Source organism: Callorhinus ursinus, unplaced genomic scaffold, assembly GCF_003265705.2.
Source record: "Callorhinus ursinus isolate GAN/ISIS: 27379988/994484 unplaced genomic scaffold, GSC_fseal_2.0 scaffold36, whole genome shotgun sequence".
Classification (NCBI taxonomy): Eukaryota; Metazoa; Chordata; class Mammalia; order Carnivora; family Otariidae; genus Callorhinus; species Callorhinus ursinus.
In genome coordinates this window covers 9,590,958-9,612,988 of record NW_027397098.1, presented here as the reverse complement: position 1 = coordinate 9,612,988, position 22,031 = coordinate 9,590,958, and the positions used below count along the sequence as shown (strand labels likewise).

Here is a 22,031-nt window from a genome sequence, read left to right as displayed (position 1 = left end):
GGGTGTTATACACAAACAATGGATCGTGGAACACTACATCAAAAACTAATGATGTAATGTATGGTGACATAACATAATAAAACTTAAAAAAAGAAAGGTTAATATTTTAGATATACTGTTTTAAATACATTATCAAAATTTAAAAAAATAGAAAGTAAAGCCTTTAAAATCATCAATCCATAAATAAAATTTAAGTGAAAAAAATACCACCATTAGCCAGAGGATGAAGGAAGAAAAAAGACATTATTTCTAGATTTCCTCCTATATTCTTAGAGCAGTTCTGAGCTCATACAAATCCCAATTAATACACAAAACAATCCTAGAAGACAGCTATCATTACCCTCCATGGAAATACTGACGGTCACAAAGTTTAGAAATGAGGGACCTTGTCCAAGGTTCACACGTTTAATTAGGATCCAAAATACATATTTTTTCTGATTACAAAATGTTCACAAGGCCTCACTTTTATTATCAAATGGATGAGATCGTGTATCCATAAATAACTGTAACACAAGGCAAAAATAACTTTGAACAGAGGCATGACCAAAATTCCCCGAGATGGTGGGGAAAAAGCAATTCCTCGTCAGCATCCTGGGCACTGAGGAGCTGGGTGGGGGCTCCCAGCTTCATGAGCTGTCTGCACTAGAAGCTGCAAGAGCTTCCTCACAGGACACCTCCCTCTGTTCCGCATAGGAAGGGGGACCATTAGAGCCTCTTGCATTTAAACAAAGAAAAAGAAAGGATGATGTGAGGCTGTGTCCTTCCCACTTTACTGTGGGATCCAGAGAGCTTCTGTCTCTGCCAGCAATATTGGGGTTGACACTACCAGCAAGCGAGAACAAGGTCAGGTGTTAATTAGCTATTCTGAAGATGCAGAGTGGGATGCAACCAGGTTAAGTGACTTCTTTCCAAGGTCACGACCGGTGACCAGCAAGAGGCAGAGCTGAGCCACCAGCCAGCCCACCTGACTCAGGCCAATACTCACCCTCCTCCAGATGGCCAAAAGACCACCCTTCCCTGCACAGGAGGCAGCTCCAAAAACACCCATTTATTTCATTTTAATACCAGCGGGACACAGTGCAGAGAGACCTTTGTCTTCAGCTTCTGGCAGACCACCGCAAACGTCAGGCACCAGACTTTCATTACCCATCAGGTCAACCTCCAGCTCTTGTAAATTTCCACTACAGGCCAGCCACCCTTTAAAAATGCTTAGCATAAGAAAGATAAATGTTGAGAATGCAAAAAAAAAAAAAAAAGAAAAGAAAAACAAAAAACAAAGTGCTGTCTCAGAGAAGTTCCCACCCAGACAAGAAGGAAGATCCTACCCAAGTTTCCAGAGATCAGAATTTCAAATTACCTTCCAAAGCGTCTTTGCAAGACATCAGTGGGATCTTTAAGAATGAATGGCCAAAGTGGAAAATGGCAACGAAGACATATGTACACTAGGAACTGTCATGGAAAATAACCCTTTCCGGGGGCGCCTGGGCGGCTCGGTCAGTTACGCGTCCATCTCTTGGTTTCAACTCAGGTCACGATCTCATGGGTTGTGAGACCGAGCCCCGTGTCCCGGCTCCACACTCAGCCGGGAGTCTGCTTGAAGATTCTCTCCCTCTGCCCCTCCTCCCACTCATGCTCGCTCCTGCTCTCTCTCATTCTCTCTCTCCTATATATAACATTTTTTTAAAAAAATGCGTTTCCAAAAGTAAGCCCAACATCTGAGTACATACCATTGACCAAAAGCTGACTATATTACAAACGAGATTCATGTAAAATGCTTCATAATAACATCACACATTCCCACCAAAAAAGCCACTGGGCACATAGCAGAACCTCAATAAATAATCCTTGGTAGACCGACGTAAAATTGTTTCCGTTCCTACAGCAATAGTAATAAACAGCTACCGGCAGCCTGAGTGGGCTCCTCTCCCTCAACCCAAGGTCCTCTCTCTACCAGCTCTAGTGTTCCCATTAGCAAAGAACCCTGGAGGAAGACTTGCAAGGAATCCGTGACTCGAATGTAAGTTCTGTGAAAGCCCAGCTATGAGAAATCCTTTCAAAGCCCTGGAAAACTTCTAAACACCTAAATTACAAGGCTAACACGGGCATGGAAGGACATTCAGAATACGTACACCTTCCAGATTATAAAGGCCAAATATCCGCCCAGGAGAGCAGGAGGGACTAATCCGCTTTTCAGATTGGCCTTTTATCTGACACAGGTGTTGAGCTTTATTACTCGCATCCCCCCTCCAAATAATTCTGAAAAACTACACTCCCCAGTCATGTACTTTCGACTGCACATTCTAAAATCGTTCTTTCATTTAAATGGTTGCAAAGGATGTCATTTCCTATGACTGCTCATACGACATTTTGAATAAAACTGCCGTATCGCTCCCATAACTACATCCGATTGAATGATCTGACCCCCTCCGCCATGCATTTTTAAACGCACCTGAATGAACACTACCTTAACCATTTGTGCGGTGCTCCTTTCCCTCCTGAAGTCAGACCCATCCCACATCCCCCTGACTCTGACCTCACGTACTATCTTTTCACTCCCAACACTCTTACTGCTCATCCTACGTTACTTTTCTGCAACAACGAAGAAATGTAATATATAACTTAAAACTTTTTTTAAATTCCTCCAACCGTACACTAAAAAATGTCTTTAGGCTCCAAATATTAAAATTCTTTTTGGCCCCAATCAAAATTTAAGTAACATCACAAAGTTTGACGATTAAGCTTAAAAGCATAAAACCTTAACATGATGCCTTGAGTAAAGGAGGCTTCACTTAAAACACCAATATTTTGAGTTCGGTGTCCCAAAAGCAATGCACAAGATGACATTCTTCTCTAAAGTAGAAGGTGGGCTGGCTGGGGCAGCAGAAAAAAGACATCCATTGGTATCTTCCCAGGGAGATGGGTTTCTGGAGGCAAACAGAATGTGAGGGTCTGGAAACTGAGCCCCGAAATCAAGCAGGGCCGAGAGGTCCAGGTTATGGGGGCTGTGAGAAACCCAGTTTGGAAGCCTTGAATCAAGACCCCCCAGCAAAGCACAAATGTGGGCCCACCTGCCACATGTGGAAATGTTCTGAAGTTATTAATCAAGCGAACAGGATGTGAGGCGAAATATGTCCCCCATCCTCCTATGTTGACAAATATATCTTCATCATAACAGAATCAGAGAGTATGGTTTATATACGACTGCAAGTTGGCAAAATGCCGAAGATTAATAAATTTAATTATGATGGTGTGTCTGGCTGTTGATGGGCTAGCAATGTTTGGATGAGTAATAAATTAGAGATTTCCATAATTCATAAATCCTTACATATTTACTCCATAAAAATTATTTTCCTTGTCCTTTTTTCAGAAAAAGCATTAACTATCTAGTTAAAAAAAAAATCAAGATTTTTCACATAATTTATATTTTGTTCACAGAAATCATCTAAGGGATTAAAAAATAAAATTATATCCAGTCTATACAATTTTAATATTTTCAATCAAAACAGTGTAAATCAAAATGCAGAAATCAAAATTTCAAGTTATCTTGTGTGTCCTCAAAAAAGCTACTTTCCCTGTAAATATTCCAAATCATCTATTGAAATTAATAGGAAAATTACAAATTATAATTACTGAATATCAAAATTTTTACCTAAAATATTTCAATAAAATTAAGTATTTTATGTAGTGTTTTGTAAACTTAACCTTTATTAAATGTACTTATAAAAAGTAAAACTATCCACAGTTATAGCATCCAATGTCCTTCCAGTTGTTGATGTAAAAAATCAATGTATGGAGGGGCGCCTGGGTGGCTCAGTCGTTAAGCGTCTGCCTTCGGCTCAGGTCATAAATCCCAGGGTCCTGGGATCGAGCCCCGCATCGGGCTCCCTGCTCAGCGGGAAGCCTGCTTCTCCCTCTGCCCACTCCCCCTGCTTGTGTTCCCTCTCTCGCTGTGTCAAATAAATAAATAAAATCTTGAAAAAAAATCCACGTATGCTGTCTAGAGCTAAATACACACGTGTGAGAGGACCATGAATTTATGTAGTAAAATTTTTTAATTTCATAAGCAAAATTAGATTTTGTTTAGTATTGTCCAGTATTCCTCAGCTGATGTATAAAAGTGCTACAAAGTCTGCACCAACTACTAAATGCCTCTGGAACCGCACAATGGAACACCAGACCAAGGAGCAACAACAAAAAGGAGGATACTCGGCACTACTGAAGAGGAAAACTTCGTTAGCAAAAAGTCTTCGCTCTGTGCTCCCCACAAGGTTTATCTTCAGTCCTACGCAGCATAATTAACACATGCATTACTTCTCCTTTAGGGCAGTGCCACAACCCACGAAATCCACAGCAATCAGACACAGGCCTTTTTTCTAAGGGCATAAAAGATACGCAGAATCCTAGCCCTTGTGCCCAGCCAGTGTTCGTCACAGAGAAAACGCTTAGAATTAAAAGTATCTCCAGGCCCACACTGAGGGCAAGCTCCCCCAGTGGCTAAAATGGTTCCGTGTTCTTCGATAAACGCAGTTGTTTTGTACTGGTGACTCGCGGAGTTTCCAGAATGCAGAGCCCAGGCCAGACGCCCCTCTCGTCCTGGTGTCAAGTGTAGCGCGAACAACCAAAGACCCCTGCTGTGCTATCCTGATGTACATGTCTGGCCCTTCTCAGAGCGGAGGACAGGCTATAAAAAATAGATGCAAGCCTTCAAAGAAGCTAAAGCCGTGATCAAGTCACATCACCCACTTATTAAACACATCGTAGAACCCCGTATCCAGAAGAATCTCTGCATGAGCCACACCGCTCGTTAAGTAAGAGCAGGGGGCAGGCATTCTCAGAGAATAGCATACAGCTGTGGGAGACACACTCAGCATGGGGGGGGGGGGGCCTGTCCACCTCTCAGATGAACGCAGAGCGCGTGGTCCTAAAACAGAGTGCATGACTCTGGAATGGAGCCATGGCCCTAGAAGAGAGTGCATGGTCCTAGAACGGAGTGCATGGCCCTAGAACGGAGTGCATGGCCTTGAAATGAAGGCATGACCATGGAACAGAGTGCAATGACCCTGAAACAGAGGGTATGGTCCTATAATGAAGGCATGGTCCTGGAACACAGGCATGGCTCTAGAGCAGAAGCATGACTCTAGAATGGAGGCATGACTCTGGAATTCAGGCACGCTTTGGATGCAGACATAGTTCTAGAATAGAGCCATGGCTCTGGAATGGAGGCATGGCTCTAGAATGGAGGCATGGCCCTGGATGGAGGGCATAGTCCTGGAACAGAGGCATAGCTCTAGAATGGAGGTATGGTTCTAGAATGGAGCCATGACTCTGGAATGGAGGCACGGTTCTAGAATAGAGCCATGGCTCTGGAATGGATACATGGCCCTGGATGGAGGGCATGGCCCTGGAATGGAGGCACAGCTCTAGAATGGAGGCACAGCTCTGGAATAGAGGCATGGCTGTGAAACAGAGACATGGCTGTGAAACAGAGACATGACCCTGGAAACCTGAGGCTTTAATGGGGTGGAGGGCGCTTAACAAGAAGCAGTAGGAAGGCAGAGTCTTGTTCAGGAGCCCAGGGCAGGAAGAGGGGTGGGAGAAGCTCAGCAGTGCAACAGGCTAGAGGACAGTCAAGGGCATGATGGAGGGAGGCACATGGTGCTAGGGTTCCTGGCTCTGGGCAGGAAAACACAGGCAGGTCAGGCTGGGAACAGCCAGAGGTCCGAGGAGGGCATGCTGCCCTACAGGAGCCCCGTGTGCTCCAAGGTGCCTGGAGGCTTCTCCCAGAGGCGCTGCACCGGGGTCACGGGGTGACTTAAAGTGTCCACCGCGCAGAGACTAGAGTGGCACAGGAGGCCTGCACTATCTGGGCCCCATCAGAAACAGTCCAGGGCCGGGACCTCAACGGGGGAAGGGGGGACAGAGAAGACAGGCCCTGGCGGGGAGATGAAGCACGATCAGTGGCCAACAAGAGGCCACGGAGACCCAAGGAACTAACCCGTGTCCCGCACGGAATCAAACAGGAGCCTGACCTACAGGAGATGTCGCTGGATTAAGCAGCAGGAGAAAGTAAATTAATTTATGACAAACACCAAAAGGGAAAATCTTACGGTGCCGCTTTGTGCTTACAGTTTTTACGGAGTGCAGAAACACCCAAATAGCATCTGATACAATTTACATAATTTTACATAATCTCATGATTACCACTTGGCAAGGAAGCTCCAGACCGAATCTCTTCCATTTATTTGCCTCCAAAAATGACAAGATGGAAAACATTCTGGACAAGGAGCGTTCTACCCTCTTCTTAAAAACCACAAGAAGCCAATTCTACAACTTTTTTTGGTAATGCGTTTCCAATATTTCAAGTCTAAAGATTCGAAAGTCTTATTGACACAACTTAATCAATAAACAAATATTTACTGACCTCCTATTTTCAAAGCATTGATTTCAAAAGTTGGGGGGGGGGAAGGAATTACCCTTACCTTAAAATATACTTCAAGCTGTCTGACCTGGGGACAGCTGACTTACCCTTGCCAAGCCACACTTTTCAAAAGTAAAATAAGAATACTACCAGCCAGCTGACAAGGGTCTTCTTAGGATAGGGTTAAATTTAGTTGGTACATAGCAGGCACACAATAAAAATATTGTGTAGATAAAACTGTTTTTAATTGAGAAGCCGTGATGCCAACAGGACAAAATTCATGACTGACTCATTCACTGGGCAAGACGCTGATTAAGGGGACATGGGGTACTATAGTGAGTTTCAAAAAACAAGTACAAACAGGAAGCAGGGATTAGAGAAGAGACTAATTTTTTACTCATAAACAAACAGTTGTTCACCACTACCTATACAAGGTTTTTGATTTATATGGGAACCATTTAGTCTGCTTTTATTTATTTATTTAATTTTTTTTTTTTTTTGGTCTTTGTTTTTCCTTCCATGGGCTAAAAACAAAACAAAACAAAACACACACAGTTCTGTAGGTGTCTATTCATAGAGCCTATTTACTTCAGAGCCCTTTTATAAATCTCATTCATTGCTCTTTGGATTCTTATATTCAGAACATCTTCGAGTGGAAGGAAAACTTGGCAATCACCCAGTCCAGCGTGGTGTGTTGTAAGATGGAGCCTTGGAAACCTGAGGTCACACACTCGGAGAAGGCACAAGGACACATGGGGCTGTCCTGGTCCATGCCTGACACTCAGGGTACGTATCAGCCCAGACGCCTCCAGGACCCAAGCAAACAAGAACCAACACACAGGGGACAGAAGACCTGAAAAGCGAGCAGATGACCACCTGAACAGGCAGGGGCTCCACGACATTTAGGACTGCGGATGAAAACAATGGGAATGTATAAGTTCCATTAGTATTGCTAAAATGTCATTTAAATAATAAACTAAGTAATAAATACAACACGATCAAATTCGACCTCTCAGCGTCCGCAGTTAAACAACTGGAAGGTCTGTTTGTCCCATGACTGTGCATCACCTGCCGCGGCCCTTACTTTATACTCAACTACGGTAAAAACAAAATCCCCCCAAACAGTCCTGAGACCAGGCTTCAGAACCTGGCAGCATCTACCCGCATAACATAAGGCCGTGTTCACACTTGCTTCTAACACTTCATGAATAAACATCCCTTTATTCAAATAAATTATATATTAACTAACTCCCAGTAATTTCAATTCAACTTTGGATGGTAAATAGAGTCATTCTGGCAAGACTGCAGAGTTTGCAATTCAAATTACAGAAATTTTAATAATGGGGAAAATAAAAATTAGTGGCATGATTCCTAAGGCACCGTAATTCCAATACTTTTTACTGCAACAGTCGAAAGCGCACATAAATATTTCTCCATTTAGAAGCCGAGGGGTTTTATTTGGACAGGCATCATCACACGTACTTACCTGCAATCTCATAGGAGCATTCCTTTCAGGGACTCAGTCGGTACCTGCAAGAACTCCAAACTCCCCGCCCCAGACGCTGACAGGTAGTGATGCTACTTCTCAATAAATAACAGTGAAACAGTCACCGGATTAAATGATTTCCTTACATTATCACCATAAACAATAATTATTTGGCAGTTGCCCTTTGCGAGCTTTGCATGTGCTTATGCATAAATCAAGCCTTATTGATTTACTAAGCCAAGACGTATTTTACCTCGAGCTCCCCTAATAAGAACTATAATCCTCCACTGCACTTACTGATGCTTTAATGTAGTATGTCTCTTAATACTTTTAATATGAAAGATTAGTGCCGATTAGCTCATGAGCAGGAACGCTGCTCTTTGGACGGCCAATTGGCCACTGCACCCAGGTCTCTCTGAATGTGTCCTTAGTAACGGAGCTCTCTCCTGCTGATCGGAATCACCTCTTAATGAAAGAGGTGGAGCTGCCACCAGGCTGGTTTCCCTCCTCGTAAGGCTTAGCGAAAGAATGACGGCTCACATTAAGTCAAACATTAAATTCACCGCAAACAGCAAGGCAAGAAAATATGGGACCGTGAAGGATGCTACATGGTTGGTAAAACTATCATCTCAAATCCTAAAATGACTGTCTTGGTGCAGGGACTCTGAAAGATGTTAAGACTACTTGGGACAATCCCAAAATGTCCTCCGAGGTCTTGAGCGCTACACAAACCCGGTCTGAGCAGGAGGGGTGGCCCTCTGCTTCCTCCGTCTGGTGGGCAAGATCACCTCACACCCTCAGCCCCTTGCTCCGCCCACCCGTACTTTGAAGCCGTCATGCACAGACTGACTGATTTGGCTACACTTCCACTGACTCTCGCTCTGGGAAGGAGCACTCCCAGTTCTCTGGGCTCCAACAGGGAACCAGAGTCGATGACTCTCAAGATTCTTTATCGAGTGAAATTCTATCCTTTGCAGGTGACAATGGACCCAGGCACTCCCAATAACTTCCCAAGCCTCGTGTGTTCCTCGATCCACTGAAACGTGATCACCCCAAGAGTAACACGGAAACTTCTGTGCTTTGTACAGACCCCTGGGCTGGACTTCCACAGATCCTAGTTCCGAAACCAACTCCACTCCTCATGTATACGTGAGAATACTAGCACCCCTTGCTCCTCCTTTCCTTCGCAAGGACCCCAAACCCACGCATGGCAGACTGGAAAGTTCTTTGGACATTAGACAGTCTCATTTCAGAGATGAGAAAATTGAGAGGAAATTCACCTACCTAGCTAGACTCATGGCAGAGGCAAGATAAGAACCAGATCTCCTGGCTCCAACCGCCATGTTCCTCCCTTTAAAACAGCCCCCCGATCCCTGAGATTGGTAAGAAAGTCCATCACCATGGAGCACCCCAAACAAAACCATTATGTGTCATGGACTTTAACTTGTGTTAATATCCTGTGATATCCTTTCAAGTTTAACCATGACAAAGACTGACCGGGTACAGCTGCAGAATTTCCAACGATGTTAGCTCTCTGAGACAGAAAACCGCACAAACAAGAATCCCTATTCAAAAACAGATTCCCCAATTCCCTGCGGGACAACTGCTGCCCCTGGCTACAAAGCAATAATTATCCTGTACTACAGCAATCAATAAAACCTTTGGCCCCCACGAACCTGCGATTTCCTGACTTTGTTCTCTGCGCTAAAGATTTCCAAGTCATATTGATTACCTACTGCATTTTTTTTCAAGTTCTTTAAAACAAGCAATAAAGAAACTCTCCAATTAGCATAACTTGTTATTGTCTGAGCGGGCTTCAAATTTTTCCGTCACATTAATGCTGCCCCCCTTTATGGGGTGTTCCCATTTTTCACAGGGAATTTGTCATTTTAAGTGTGTCTCTGTCTTGCCTAATAGCGCAAAGTCAGTAGGAAACAAATTTGATGTTGCTTCTGGAACTGTGACTGCTGCCACATTTTTCATCCAAGCGAGAAAGAAGAATTGATTAATAAACTATGCCCTCTCTCTCAAAGCAGCATAGATTTCTACCAAAGGAACCCATTAGCTCCGAGAGTGTTAAAATTCAGCACTCTCGAACTTGTCTCTGAAACGATTCACCAGAGAATCTATTACAAAGTGAAACCATCGTGCAGCCTCTCCAAGGGCATTTAGCTGCTAACGTGTCAGACTTGGGAGAGTGAGTCGTGAATGAGATAAGCAAGGACAAGCGAGAAGGTGGGGAGGCAGCCCGAGGGCCCGCCCGAGGGGGGGTGTGGGCACCACTACATGGCCGTCGTGTGCGGAGCTGGGCGCGCGGGAAGATTTCTCGTTCTCCGAGTAGCACCGATATTTTCCCAATATTCCATCAGCACAAATCATCCATCCAGACTGGTTTACTTCATGAGAGGACAGAGACCGCAAAGAAATTAAATAATCGTACATGACACTGTATTGTCTCACCTCGGTGGCTGTTTTCAATCAAAGCAGATGGAATATTATTCAGTCTTAAAAAAGAAGGGACCCCTATCTACATGACTCACAAAAATTAACTCAAAATGAACTAAAGACCTCAATGTAAGACCAGAAACCATAAGACTCCTACAAGAAAACACAGGAAAAAAAAGGTCCTTGACATCGGTCTTGGTGATGATCTTTTGGGACATGAGACCTAAAGCACAAGCGATAAAATAAAAAATAAGTAAATGGGACGACAACCAGCTAAAAAGGCTTCTGCACAGCAAAGAAAACCATTAACAAAATGAAAAGACAACCTACAGAATGGGAAAAAATATTTGCAACCATGGATCTGACAAGGAGTTAATATCCAAAATATATATAGAACTCATACAATTCAATAGCTTAAAAAAGATCCAATTTAAAAATGGGCAGAAGGGGCACCTGGGTGGCTCAGTCAGTTAAGAGTCTGCCTTCATAAGATGTCCATCGACAGATGAATGGATAAAGAAGATGTGGTGTATACACACAATGGAATATTATGCAGCCATCAAAAGGAATGAGATCTTGCCATTTGCAACGACGTGGATGGAACTGGAGGGTGTTATGCTGAGCGAAATAAGTCAATCAGAGAAAGACATGTATCATATGACCTCACTGATATGAGGAATTCTTAATCTCAGGAACAAACTGAGGGTTGCTGGAGTGGGGGTGGGGTGGGAGGGATGGGGTGGCTGGGTGATAGACATTGGGGAGGGTATGTGCTATGGTGAGCGCTGTGAATTGTGCAAGACTGTTGAATCACAGATCTGTACTTCTGAAACAAATAATGCAACATATGTTAAGAAAAAAGAAAAAGAAGAAGATAGCAGGAGGGGAAGAATGAAGGGGAGTAAGTCGGAGGGGGAGACGAACCATGAGAGATGATGGACTCTGAAAAACAAACTGAGGGTTCTAGAGGGGAGGGGGGTGGGGGGATGGGCTAGCCTGGTGATGGGTATTAAAGAGGGCATGTTCTGAGTGGAGCACTGGGTGTTATACACAAACAATGAATCATGGAACACTACATCCAGAACTAATGATGTAATGTATGGTGATTAACATAACAATAAAAAATTAAAAAAAAAAAAGAGTCTGCCTTCAGGTCAGATCATGATCCGGGAGTCCCGGGATCTCTGCTCAGGGAGGGAGTCTGCTTCTCCCTCTCCCTCTGCCCCTCCCCCACTCGTGCTCGTGCGCTCTCTCTCTCTCTCTCAAATAAATAAATAAAGTCTTTATAAAAAAATGGGCAGAAGCTTCACCCATTTCCCTTCATGTATTTGGTGAAGGCAAGTGAGAGGCCCAGGTTTCCAGCTCTGGGATGAGAGAGGCAGCGTGCAGAATACGTGATATTGTAACAAGCTCCACTTGTGGTGGGGACAGCATAAGATACAGAGAAGCTGAATCACGGTGTTAATACTCCTGAGACTAATGTAACGTGTGTGTCAATGACACTTCAATAAAAAGAAAAAGAAAAACTGAAAAGCAGCTCTGAAGAGACATTTTTCCAAAGAGCACATCCGGGTACTTCTCCGCATCACAGAGCATCAGGAAAATGCAAATCAAAACCACCAGGAGGTATCACCTCACACCTGTGGAACGGCTAACAGACAGACAAGGGGTGACCCACTGGCAACGATGAGGAGAATGGGGAACCCTCACGCTCTGTTGGTGGGAATGCCAATCGGTACAGCCTCTCTGAAAAATAGTACAGAGATTCCTCAAAAAAATTAAAAATAGAACTACCCTAAGATCCAGGAATTCTGTGACTGGGTATCTACCCAAAGGAAAACACTATGTCACAGAGGCATCTGCACCCCCACGTTCCCAGCGGCATTATTTTCAACGTCCAAGACACGGAAACAACCTTAATGTTCACCGTATGTATAGACAACGGAATATTCTTCAGCCATAAGAAAACGAGGAAATCCTACCATTTGCAACAACACAGACGGCCCCCAAGCCATTATGTTAAGTGAAATAAGTCAGACAGACAAAGACAAACACTGTACCATCTAATTCTATGTGGACTCAAAAGGAAAAAAAAAAAACAAAAAACAAAGAAACAAAAACCCTCATACTAAAGGAGATGAGATGTGCAGTCACTAGAGGCCGTGCATGGGGGGGTAAGGGAACTGGATAAAGGAGGTCGAGAGGGACAAATGTCCAGTTATGATCGTACAGGGGGCAGAAGGCACAACGTGAGGACTCCAGCTAACATTGCTTGTGTGGTCTATTTGGACGTTTTAAGACAATCCTGAGAGCGCTCATCACAAGGAAAAACATTGCTTCTTTCGATCCCTTTCTGTATCTCTGTGCGAGGACAGGTGTTCACCAAACTCACACACTGCCATAGCTTCATTCTATCTCAATAAAATTGAAAGGAAAAGGGCGCCTGGGTGGCTCAGTTGGTTAAGCGACTGCCTTCGGCTCAGGTCATGATCCTGGAGTCCCGGGATCGAGTCCCACATCGGGTTCCCTGCTCAGCGGGGAGTCTGCTTCTCCCTCTGACCCTCTTCCCTCTCGTGCTCTCTCTCTCTCATTCTCTCTCTCAAATAAATAAATAAAATCTTTAAAAAAAAATTGAAAGGAAAAGAAGGGAAATCCCAGGACGTGCTGCACATGGATGAACCTCGAGGACATGATGCTGAGGGAAAGCCAGCCAGTCACAAAAGCACACATACTGCACGCCTCCAGGTAGGTGAGGAATCGGAAGCGATCAAACCCAGAGAAGCGGGTGGTGCAATGGTGGCTTCCAGGGGAGGGGAAGTGGGGGATTGCTGCTCAGTGGGTACAAAGCTTCAGTTATGCAAGACATGAAAGTTCTAGGGATGGGCTGACACTGTGCTTACAGTTCACAAGTTTCCATGCACTTAAAACTCTGTAAAGAGGATTAAAAAAATAAAAGAAATATAAAAGTGTCACTTACGACAGACCTACAGTGCAGGCCGGGCCCGGGACACGTTGGGGAGAGCTTTACCCAGTTCAGTCCACGATGTGTGCGTGCAGAACTGGGACGGGACACAGAAACAAAGGGCGGGCCGGTCACGGCCCACGAGTGCCCCTCCCTCCGCAGAGAGAACAGAAACAAGGCTCACACTGCCCTGACTCAAAGGCCAGGAAGAAAGGCACTACCTGTGGACTTAACAGCAGGGATTCCTCTCCTAAGGGAATCTATATAATAAGCAGAGATAATAACCTCCTTCCAGAGCATTCACTCCGTCAATGAGCACTTACTGAGAACTCGCCAGGGACAGGTATTAGCGCTGGGCTACACAAGTGAACAATTTCCCACTGCGGAGCCCACCATTTGGGGTAAAACCACAGAACAGGGACTACAGCTGCACCCTGCACCCACCCACAGCCGAATGCAGAAGCACAGTGCAGTACAGACACCCAGCAGAATAGTATGCAGCCAGGAAAAGTCATCCTGACCCACAAGCTGAACAACAGGGAGGAGCCTCCAGGACACGATGCAAAGTTCAAGAAGCCAAACGCAAGCAGCCTCACATTCTGCGATTCCGTGTGTCTCCATAAACGAGGCCGCAGAAACAAAGCAGACCAGCGGCCGCCAGCGCCTAGGGACTGGGAGAACGGAGTGGCGGTCAATGGGCACAGGGTTCCCTTACGGGGTGATGACAATGCTCTGGAATTACGACAATGAAAACAGTTGTGCAGCCTTGTGACTACACCAAAAATCACTGAGGGGCACACTTCCAAGGGATGAATTTTACAGTATGTGTATCGTCACTCAATTTGTTTTCAAGTATCAATAAGTGGGGGCAAGGGGCACAGCTGCAAATGTGATCAACTCCAAGGGCACCAGCGGCTTTGTGAGCAAAGACGGGGTCTGACCTTGGTTGCCTGTGAGCTCACAGCTGGAGGAGGCAGGGGGGCGGGAGGAGGGCCTGCGCATGGGGGAGCACAGGTGCAATGACCCAAAACAGGACTGAAGGGCCCGTCTCTCTTTCTTCTGGGGCACTCGGGGGCCACGATGTCAGCTGAGGCCCAGGCAACGTATTCTGTCCTTATAAACGTCACAGAAATACAACTCAAGTTCCATGAGCATGGGTCTATAGGGCCATGACCTCCTCTCAGCCGGCTCTCAATTATGCACGACGTGGGGTAGTAGAAAGGCACAGACCATTCCCACCAATCAGAAGAATATATAAGAACTTCAGAAAGAAGACAAAATCCAAAAGTTCCTGGTGAAAGCAACTGCCAATATGGTGGACAAAAGGGACCTCGGAATTCAGCTCTGAAACGTTACCTGTCAAGTGGAAATAAAGATATCAAGTCAAAATTAAAATAGGCAGACAGGTACTATGAAGACATGACACAGGCCTGAGCATCAGCATCCGAAGTCTTCAAGCATCACCGCTGCCGTCACCGCAGAATTGAACACTGAAAACAGGGTGTGAAGATTCAGGTATTTGGAAACGTGGCTTTTCTCACTTACGGGATCAGACGAGCTCCTTCTGGGTTTCTCCAAGTCCGTGCCACTGCAGTTCGAGCCCCATGACTCCCTGGTTCGGGGACTGTCTTGTGCGGCACCCCGGCCTTCCCACCAGAGGCCAGCAGCAGCACCCTCTCTGTTGTAACCCAAAATGCTCCCAGACATGGCTGAGTGTCCCCTGGGGGGTACGGTCACTGTAGGGAACCACTGTTTTCCAGCAACTAAATGGATCTTATCTCTACAAGCTCTGACGATTCCCTCGAGAGTAATGTCATTTCTCCACATCTGTTCAGTTTTCTATACGCTTCCCACCCCGACAGTCTCCCCACAGGAAGGCAGATGAAAACTTATCAGAGAAGCCTGTTTTAGGTGCTCTATGTGACTATTCAAAATGCCAGTCTCGGGGCACCTGGGTGGCTCAGCTGGTTAAGCGGCCAACTCTTGGGTTTCGATTCAGGTCACGATCTTGCAGTCATGAGATGGGGCCCAGTGTCAAACTCTGCACTCGGTACAGAGTCTGCTTCAGATTCTCTCTCCCTCTCCCTCCAGCTCATTTTCTCTCTCTCTCTAATAAATAAACTCTTAAAAATAAAAAACGCCCAGTCTCTAAAGCAGAAGAAAAGCAACATCATCCATCTCCAAAGGGAACACAAGACTTCAATCATGGGCATCCATCCCTCAGCCCTGCTCTCCTACCCTCCGCACACCCATCTGAGGACTAGACTCCAAAGCCTTAGTCTCCAGAAGGCCCCGGTGGGCTCAGTGGACAAGTAAAAATGCACCCAGGTCCCCCCACTCTGGAGCCCTCCCGACACTAGAACTCAAAAACAACCTGCAAAGCACCAGACCTCCCAATAAATCAGTTTTCAAGTCTCTACGAGCATCCTGAACAAGTGTGAATCAAAAGGCTTCAGGATGTGGGCACCTGGCCGTCGGGATGCGGGGAGCTTACCGTCCGGGGGCATCAAGGCCTTGTTGTTCTGCGTGCACCAACCCACAGGGTGCAGGTCCGCGATCACCACGTCACACCAGAAGTCGGCCCGGCGGTCCTCACCGTAACCACAGTAACGTAGCAACAGCAGCTGCCCACAGGTGGTGATGACCGTGGCCACCCAGTACGTATCTGGGTTGTTCTTGTTGGCCACCTCCAACTTCATCCCCGGCTGGAAATTGCTCTGAAGGCTGATTTCAACCTTCAAGAAAGAGAAACACGGGGACAATGTCATTATATCGGACACACCCAGAAGAGGACCAGAACTACTAAACACACGGCACTTAAAAATAGTATTCCTCTCACCCTAGAACAGCACTAAGAGAAATACCACGCGAGCCACCCACCAGACGTTGTGTTTACTAGTAGCCACGTGAGAAATTAGAAAGATACAACAGATGAAATTCATTTGAGTAATGTATTTTATCTAACACAATATATCCCAAATATTGTTATTTCAAGATGTAATCAACATGAAAGACACGGAATTGGTTTACATTGTTCTTTTCCAAGGAAGCCTGCAAAATCCAGCCAGCTTTCGACATTCACACCACGTGTCCATTCGGACGGCAGGCTTCTGAAGTGCTCAGTAGCTCCATGTGGCTAGAGGCCACTGCGCGAATAGCATAGCCTTTGAGAATGCATTTCTTTTTATTTTAAATTAAGGGTTATAGTCTATTAATATGTGCAGCCTGGTGAGCCACAACATTCGAAAGCTCACACATCTGACACCCTCGAGGAGCACCTGCTTAAGAGATGTTGGGATTATACGTGGCTCGTCCAGGGGTCCATGCTACCCTTCCTCTAAACCTGGCACATGGGCCTGGAGAAACTGTGCGTCCGGAAAGAAACCACACTGTGGTTGAAAGGGAAGTGGGAGATATGACTGGATCTAAGAGAACAGGGTGGCTCCACATGGAGAAATACTGATAACTTCCTGGTACAGAAAAGAAGGAAAAATCTGTGGATCAGTATCTCTTTCCTAAACCCCCTCAAGGGATCTAGCCAAGTCATCCCAGCATCTTAAGAGGCAAAAGAGCCAAAGGCACGAATAGGCTAGAAAACTGCCCCAGTTTGTTTACCAGACTTGGGCTAAATCTTTGCTTTGGATATCTCAGTGGAAAAAAAAAAAAAAAACTGTTTCTCAGAAGTAAACTTTCATTTCCAGTAAAGCTATAGTAATGCCTCAGAACTTGGGCCCTGAAAATTTAGTCTTTCCCTTGCTAATGATATATTACCAAAATCTCATACATAAGCAAAAGTCTGATAAATCCTCCATCTTTTATTTCCCGGGACTTGCCCTTCACGGGGCACGCTACGTGCATCGTTCAAAGAAATATTACTGATGAAAATGATTTTCTGGTTTGATCCAAACGTGTTCTGAGTATTTACAGTTATTTCTTCTAATTTCACTCATCTGCCCACAGATGGTTGTAAAGACTCTTAGGTGTCCTTCTGAAAGACAAATATCCATTCAAAATAAAAAATATACAGCCACTACCCCTCCTAGATGATATTACTCATCACATGTATTGACCTCGTTTGCTGGCTCTTTATTCCCATCAATCCTACCTGTCTCAGGCTGTGTGCCCTTTGCAGGGCCATGTCTGTCTACTTTGGCTCCGTAGGGTGCAGAATAAGGGCAAAGTGCACACTGTTCTTCACACACTGAGACCCACCCTGGGCCCAGACCCCGTTACCGGAAGACCTCAAGTATGAAGACAAGGCCCATCTTTCCTGCAGTTGTCTGTGGAAAGCAAATGGACATCGCCCTCACCTCTGGATTTCTAAGAAATCCTGCCTCAATTTCCCTTTTCTTCCCAAATCTTCCCAAAGGTTCGGCATCTTCCTGCAGATGCCCCTCCGCCCCCCTCCAAATGCAGACCAGAAAGACGAGGGGTGTTACGTACGTGCTTGAAGGACGTGTGAGGAGCTGCGCTGGTACCTGTTTCTTCCAGATACTCTCCCCAGTTAAAGCCAATTTCCTCCAGGCTCGAGCCTTCTTCTGTCAAAAGACAAAGAAAAACAGAGTGAAGACTGGAAAGGCATGGGCCTTCCATAAAGAGCAGGAAATCCTTAATGCAACGGACAATGGAATTCAACCGTGCAGGAGGATCCTGTTGAGGATGCAGCTGAGGGGCGCCCGGGTGGCTCAGTCGGTGAAGCGTCTGCCTTCGGCTCAGGTCATGATCTCAGGGTCCTGGGATCGAGCCCCACATCGGGCTCCCTGCCCAGTGGGGAGCTGCCTTTTCCCTCTCCCTCTGCTGCTCCCCTTCCTTGTGCTCTCTCTCGCTCTCTCTCAAATAAATAAATAAAAACCTTGAAGAAAAGAAAAAAGGATGCTGCTGATACTGTCGGCTTTGGCGTGCTGACTGTGGGGTGTTGACTAAGGAAAGGGAACACTGAAGAAATCCTGCCTGAACTACGCTGGCAAAATCAAGGGTAAAATTAGGCGCTCTCAGGCAAATGAAATGAGATTTGTTTCGGGGCATATTTGCCGCCTGCTAGAGTACTTGTTTGGAATCAGCCGCCCTCACTGTGGCCACTCCCTTCTCCGGGGAGGTTGGGGGACAGGGTAAAGGAAACCATCGGGCACTGAGGAGGTACCTTGACATGTAGACAGCATGAGCACCTCTGACCACGCATTTACTTCCGACGGCTAGAGATTATAAAGTAACAGCACAGACTGTTAGTGTCATAAGGAACTTTAGGAAGCATTGACTCTGATGTTATCCCAAGGAAAAAACTCCTGGAGGTCCAGAAGGATTGCTCAAGTATGTGAGGTCACCTAGCAACTTAGTGACAGAAACCAACCAGCTGCCAATCAAGCAATTCTCAAAACATTTAAGATTGTGCATAAGATATAATCTATATAGTCAAAAAGAACCAAATAGCTCATTTTAAAGCACGGATAACCGTATTACGTCACAGTTTCCAATTGGAAAGCACTCAAAAGCTGTAAACATTATTTTAGCATATCTGCAAGGCTATCATATCATAAAGAAAGGACAGAGAGCAGTAGGGGTATTCCACACACGTGGATAAGTAAGATCTTCAAAGTTTAGCTTCTCTTTCCTTGCAATAATGCTCAATGGATGTTCAACCTGTGTATCTTCTATAAGCAAGAGCCTATTTCACAGGCCAAAAATAAATACTGCTCTCGGTCATGTTATTAATGGAGAAGTGGTATATCCTGGCAGGTGATCCAGGGGAACCAGCAACAGGAGGCTCTAGGAAAGAAAGCTTTGTTCTTGCAGGCTACCACAACCATTTTCTACCAAAGGTTTCTTCAATTGTAAGTAGGAAAAGTAATTTTCCTGCGATACTCTGTATAGTCTCAGAAATGGGCAGAAGATCTTTTTTGTAAAACCAGAAAATGCTAGATTAAAAGCAGTTACCTTAAATTTTGTCTTCTAAATCAAAGTTGCTTGGAACTAGCCTCCTCAACTTTGACCCCTGTAAGCTGGTTTGTAATTAAATGTGCAAGAAAAAGAAAAGTTCCCTGAAGAGAAAATCTTTCCCTTATTTTTCTCCCAACTTTCCACTTTATCCAGGGATTTAGGTCCTTCCACTGGAAACAGGCTCCCTGAAAAAAAATCAGCAGATTCCCACAGTGGCCAGCTAACAAGATATACTGCTGAGACACAGTGAGACAAACCCGCAGGGAAGCAGTCACGTTCTGGAAAACCCCTCCGGGTGTCACCTGACAACACGACCCACAACTCTTTTCCCCAAAAGGCTGCAGGCATCGATTACCAGGTTTGCTTTCTGATGCACTAGCCAGAAGCATGCCTGCGCACATCTCACTTTTTCGGGGCGCCTGGTGCCAAGGAAGTCTGTAATTTCTCCACACCCTACCTGTCTGGCTCCCGCAGAGCCCACGCCACCTGCAGGCCTGCCCGCCCCAGCCAGGGTCACCCACTTCCGGCCCCACAGAGCCACCACCGGGTCGTGACAAGAGCTCCACGCGCTCTCTGCTAACTTCTTTACGTGCACCACCCTGTTTCCTCCTTCCAAGAACCCTGACAGACGGTGACTACCATCCCCATTGCACAGAAGAGATGACGGGAGCCCAGAGAGGCTGGGGTGGGGCGGGCAGTCACCAGGACCACGCAACTGCCCAGCCACAGAAGCAGGAATCCAACTCGGGCTGTCAGGTTTCAAGCTGGAACTCTCCCGAGACACCTTTCCATGTCTCCCTTCTGCCTGCACCACGCGTAGGGCATATGCACTCCACCACCACCACCCAAGGCAGGCTCCAGGGCCAGCTTGTCTTCTGTGCTGGTGAGCATGAGAGCATTCCAGAGCCAAGCCCGGCAGTGGGAAGACGCAGGAGATGGGGGAAGGCGGGAGGCAGTAGCCAAGCTCAGAGAGAACAGTGTGCAGAGAGCCCCGAGAGCCTTTGGCAGGAGGATACAACCAGGGGACGACATGGCCATGAAACTCAGTCCTGGGCCTGCGGAGGCAGAAGGTCCTGGGAGAGCCCCTGGGTCAATTACCAGCTCCTGGAAAACGGAAGTGCTCTCAGGGAGTGCTGGCTTCCTTGGCATCAGAAACATCTGCGTGGAGACAGAGCAAGGAGGAAGTCCTGCAGCAGCTAGTGCCTGGGGCTAAAAAGCTTCGGGGAGCTTCCGCACCACACCTGGAAGGACCGGTGATGCCATCACTTGGCATCGTCCGGGAGGGTGAGAGCCTGGCTTGAATTTCTCAGCTTCAGCTTCGAGACCACTCACTAAGGTTCTTCACTCTTCATACAAGTCCAGTCGAGGCTACCAGTCTTCTACCCAAAACTTGGTTCCCACTGAATTTTAATTCATTACAAACCATGTTTCTCTTCCTGCAATAAACAGGCTGTAGATGGCTTTCAGGCGTCACTCGGGTGTTCGTTTAAGTCACCAAGAGACAGAAAGTTCTCCCAGTGACTCCCCAGCGAGTCCCTAATAGCACTGCTACAGAGTGCTGTTCACGCTCTATGGTCCACAGAAAACACTTAAAAGTCAAACCTGGAATGGGATTTTAAAAATAAAGCTCGTGTGCCCAGCACCAGTAGTTTTAAACAATAAAATCATACACAAAATTTAGGGTCCCCCACAATTAGGCCTCTCCCGACCTGTAACTCATAGTACTTCCTCCAGGCACACACATTCCCCGAACAGCTCGTTCTCTAAAGACGTTTCAATGAGCAATAGATAAACACACACACTGTTTATGAGTGGAGGCCTCATAAACCCAGAGCAAATATTTACAGTTGATTCATAAACCTCTTAAACCCATAAACATTTTATCAGGGAAACTCTGACAATCTCCCCGCCTCTGCCAAGGCACCAGTCGGAAGCGTTTTTCCCCATGACATCATGAAAACCGACCATGAAACGCGACCAAGAAAACAGCCACTCAGCTGTAGAAAAGAGAAGTCTATTTATGTGACCAGCAAATTTCCTGATAGAAAAAGAACACTAAAAGTGGAGATGTGTACGCTTACGCACCTTATACATGAGAGTGTAAAGCAGAATAAACACACGGCTCACACACCTTTTTTTTTTTTTTTAAGTAATCAAATCTTAGGTTTTGGTTTTATAGTCTGAAACTGGGCTAATTTTGCAAGGCTGAATGCTAACGTTCGTGACCACTCGCCAAGAAAAGAACGGAGAGTCTGCAGATTTGGAGCCAATGAAATCTCATACAACACCTTCTCATGTGCTAGATATTCCTCATACACTCGGGAAGAGAAAGGAAGGCATTAAATCTTCGAGATTTTCACTGCTGATCGTCCGCTCATACTATCACAAGATTTAAAAAGTACTTCCATTGAGTGCACTAAACAGACCCCACAGCACGAACGACACTGGGAAAGGGCTGGCCAAGGCCATGCCGAGGGCCAAGTTCACGGCTGCAGCACGTCCCCCAAGGAAGGGGGGACAGTCACCTGCACTCAGGGGACCCAGAGAGATTTTCCGGAAAAAAGAAAACACATAAAAATCACCCAATCACCCAGCCGGGGGTGCGGGGGGCGGGGGGGCAAATTACTATTCTAAATGGTATAATGTAAATATATATAATATTTATATTTATTATAAATAAACCAGTCAAAGACTGGTTAGCTGTTAGGTTCCTCGAAGGGAGAAAAACTTTACCACGGATTCACATGACCTAAATTTCTTTCCCACTAGGCACTTCTCTGAAAGCC

At 45.8% G+C, this 22,031-nt stretch overlaps 1 protein-coding gene across 6 annotated transcripts in view; it reads right to left on the bottom strand.

Annotated features, from left to right (window-relative positions):
• Nucleotides 1–22,031, bottom strand: part of SFMBT2 (Scm like with four mbt domains 2) — a 226,246-nt gene that overhangs the window by 180,899 nt on the left and 23,316 nt on the right. For all 6 annotated transcript variants that reach the window (XR_012374583.1, XM_073879943.1, XM_073879941.1 and 3 more), the window contains exons 3-4: nt 17,755–17,849; nt 15,806–16,046 (exon numbers count right to left, since the gene is read on the bottom strand). Coding sequence is in view for 5 of the 6 variants with exons in the window: in XM_073879943.1 (XP_073736044.1) it covers nt 15,806–16,046; nt 17,755–17,849 (336 nt within the window). In the remaining variant the exon portion in view is untranslated. The remainder of the gene's footprint in view (nt 1–15,805; nt 16,047–17,754; nt 17,850–22,031) is intronic.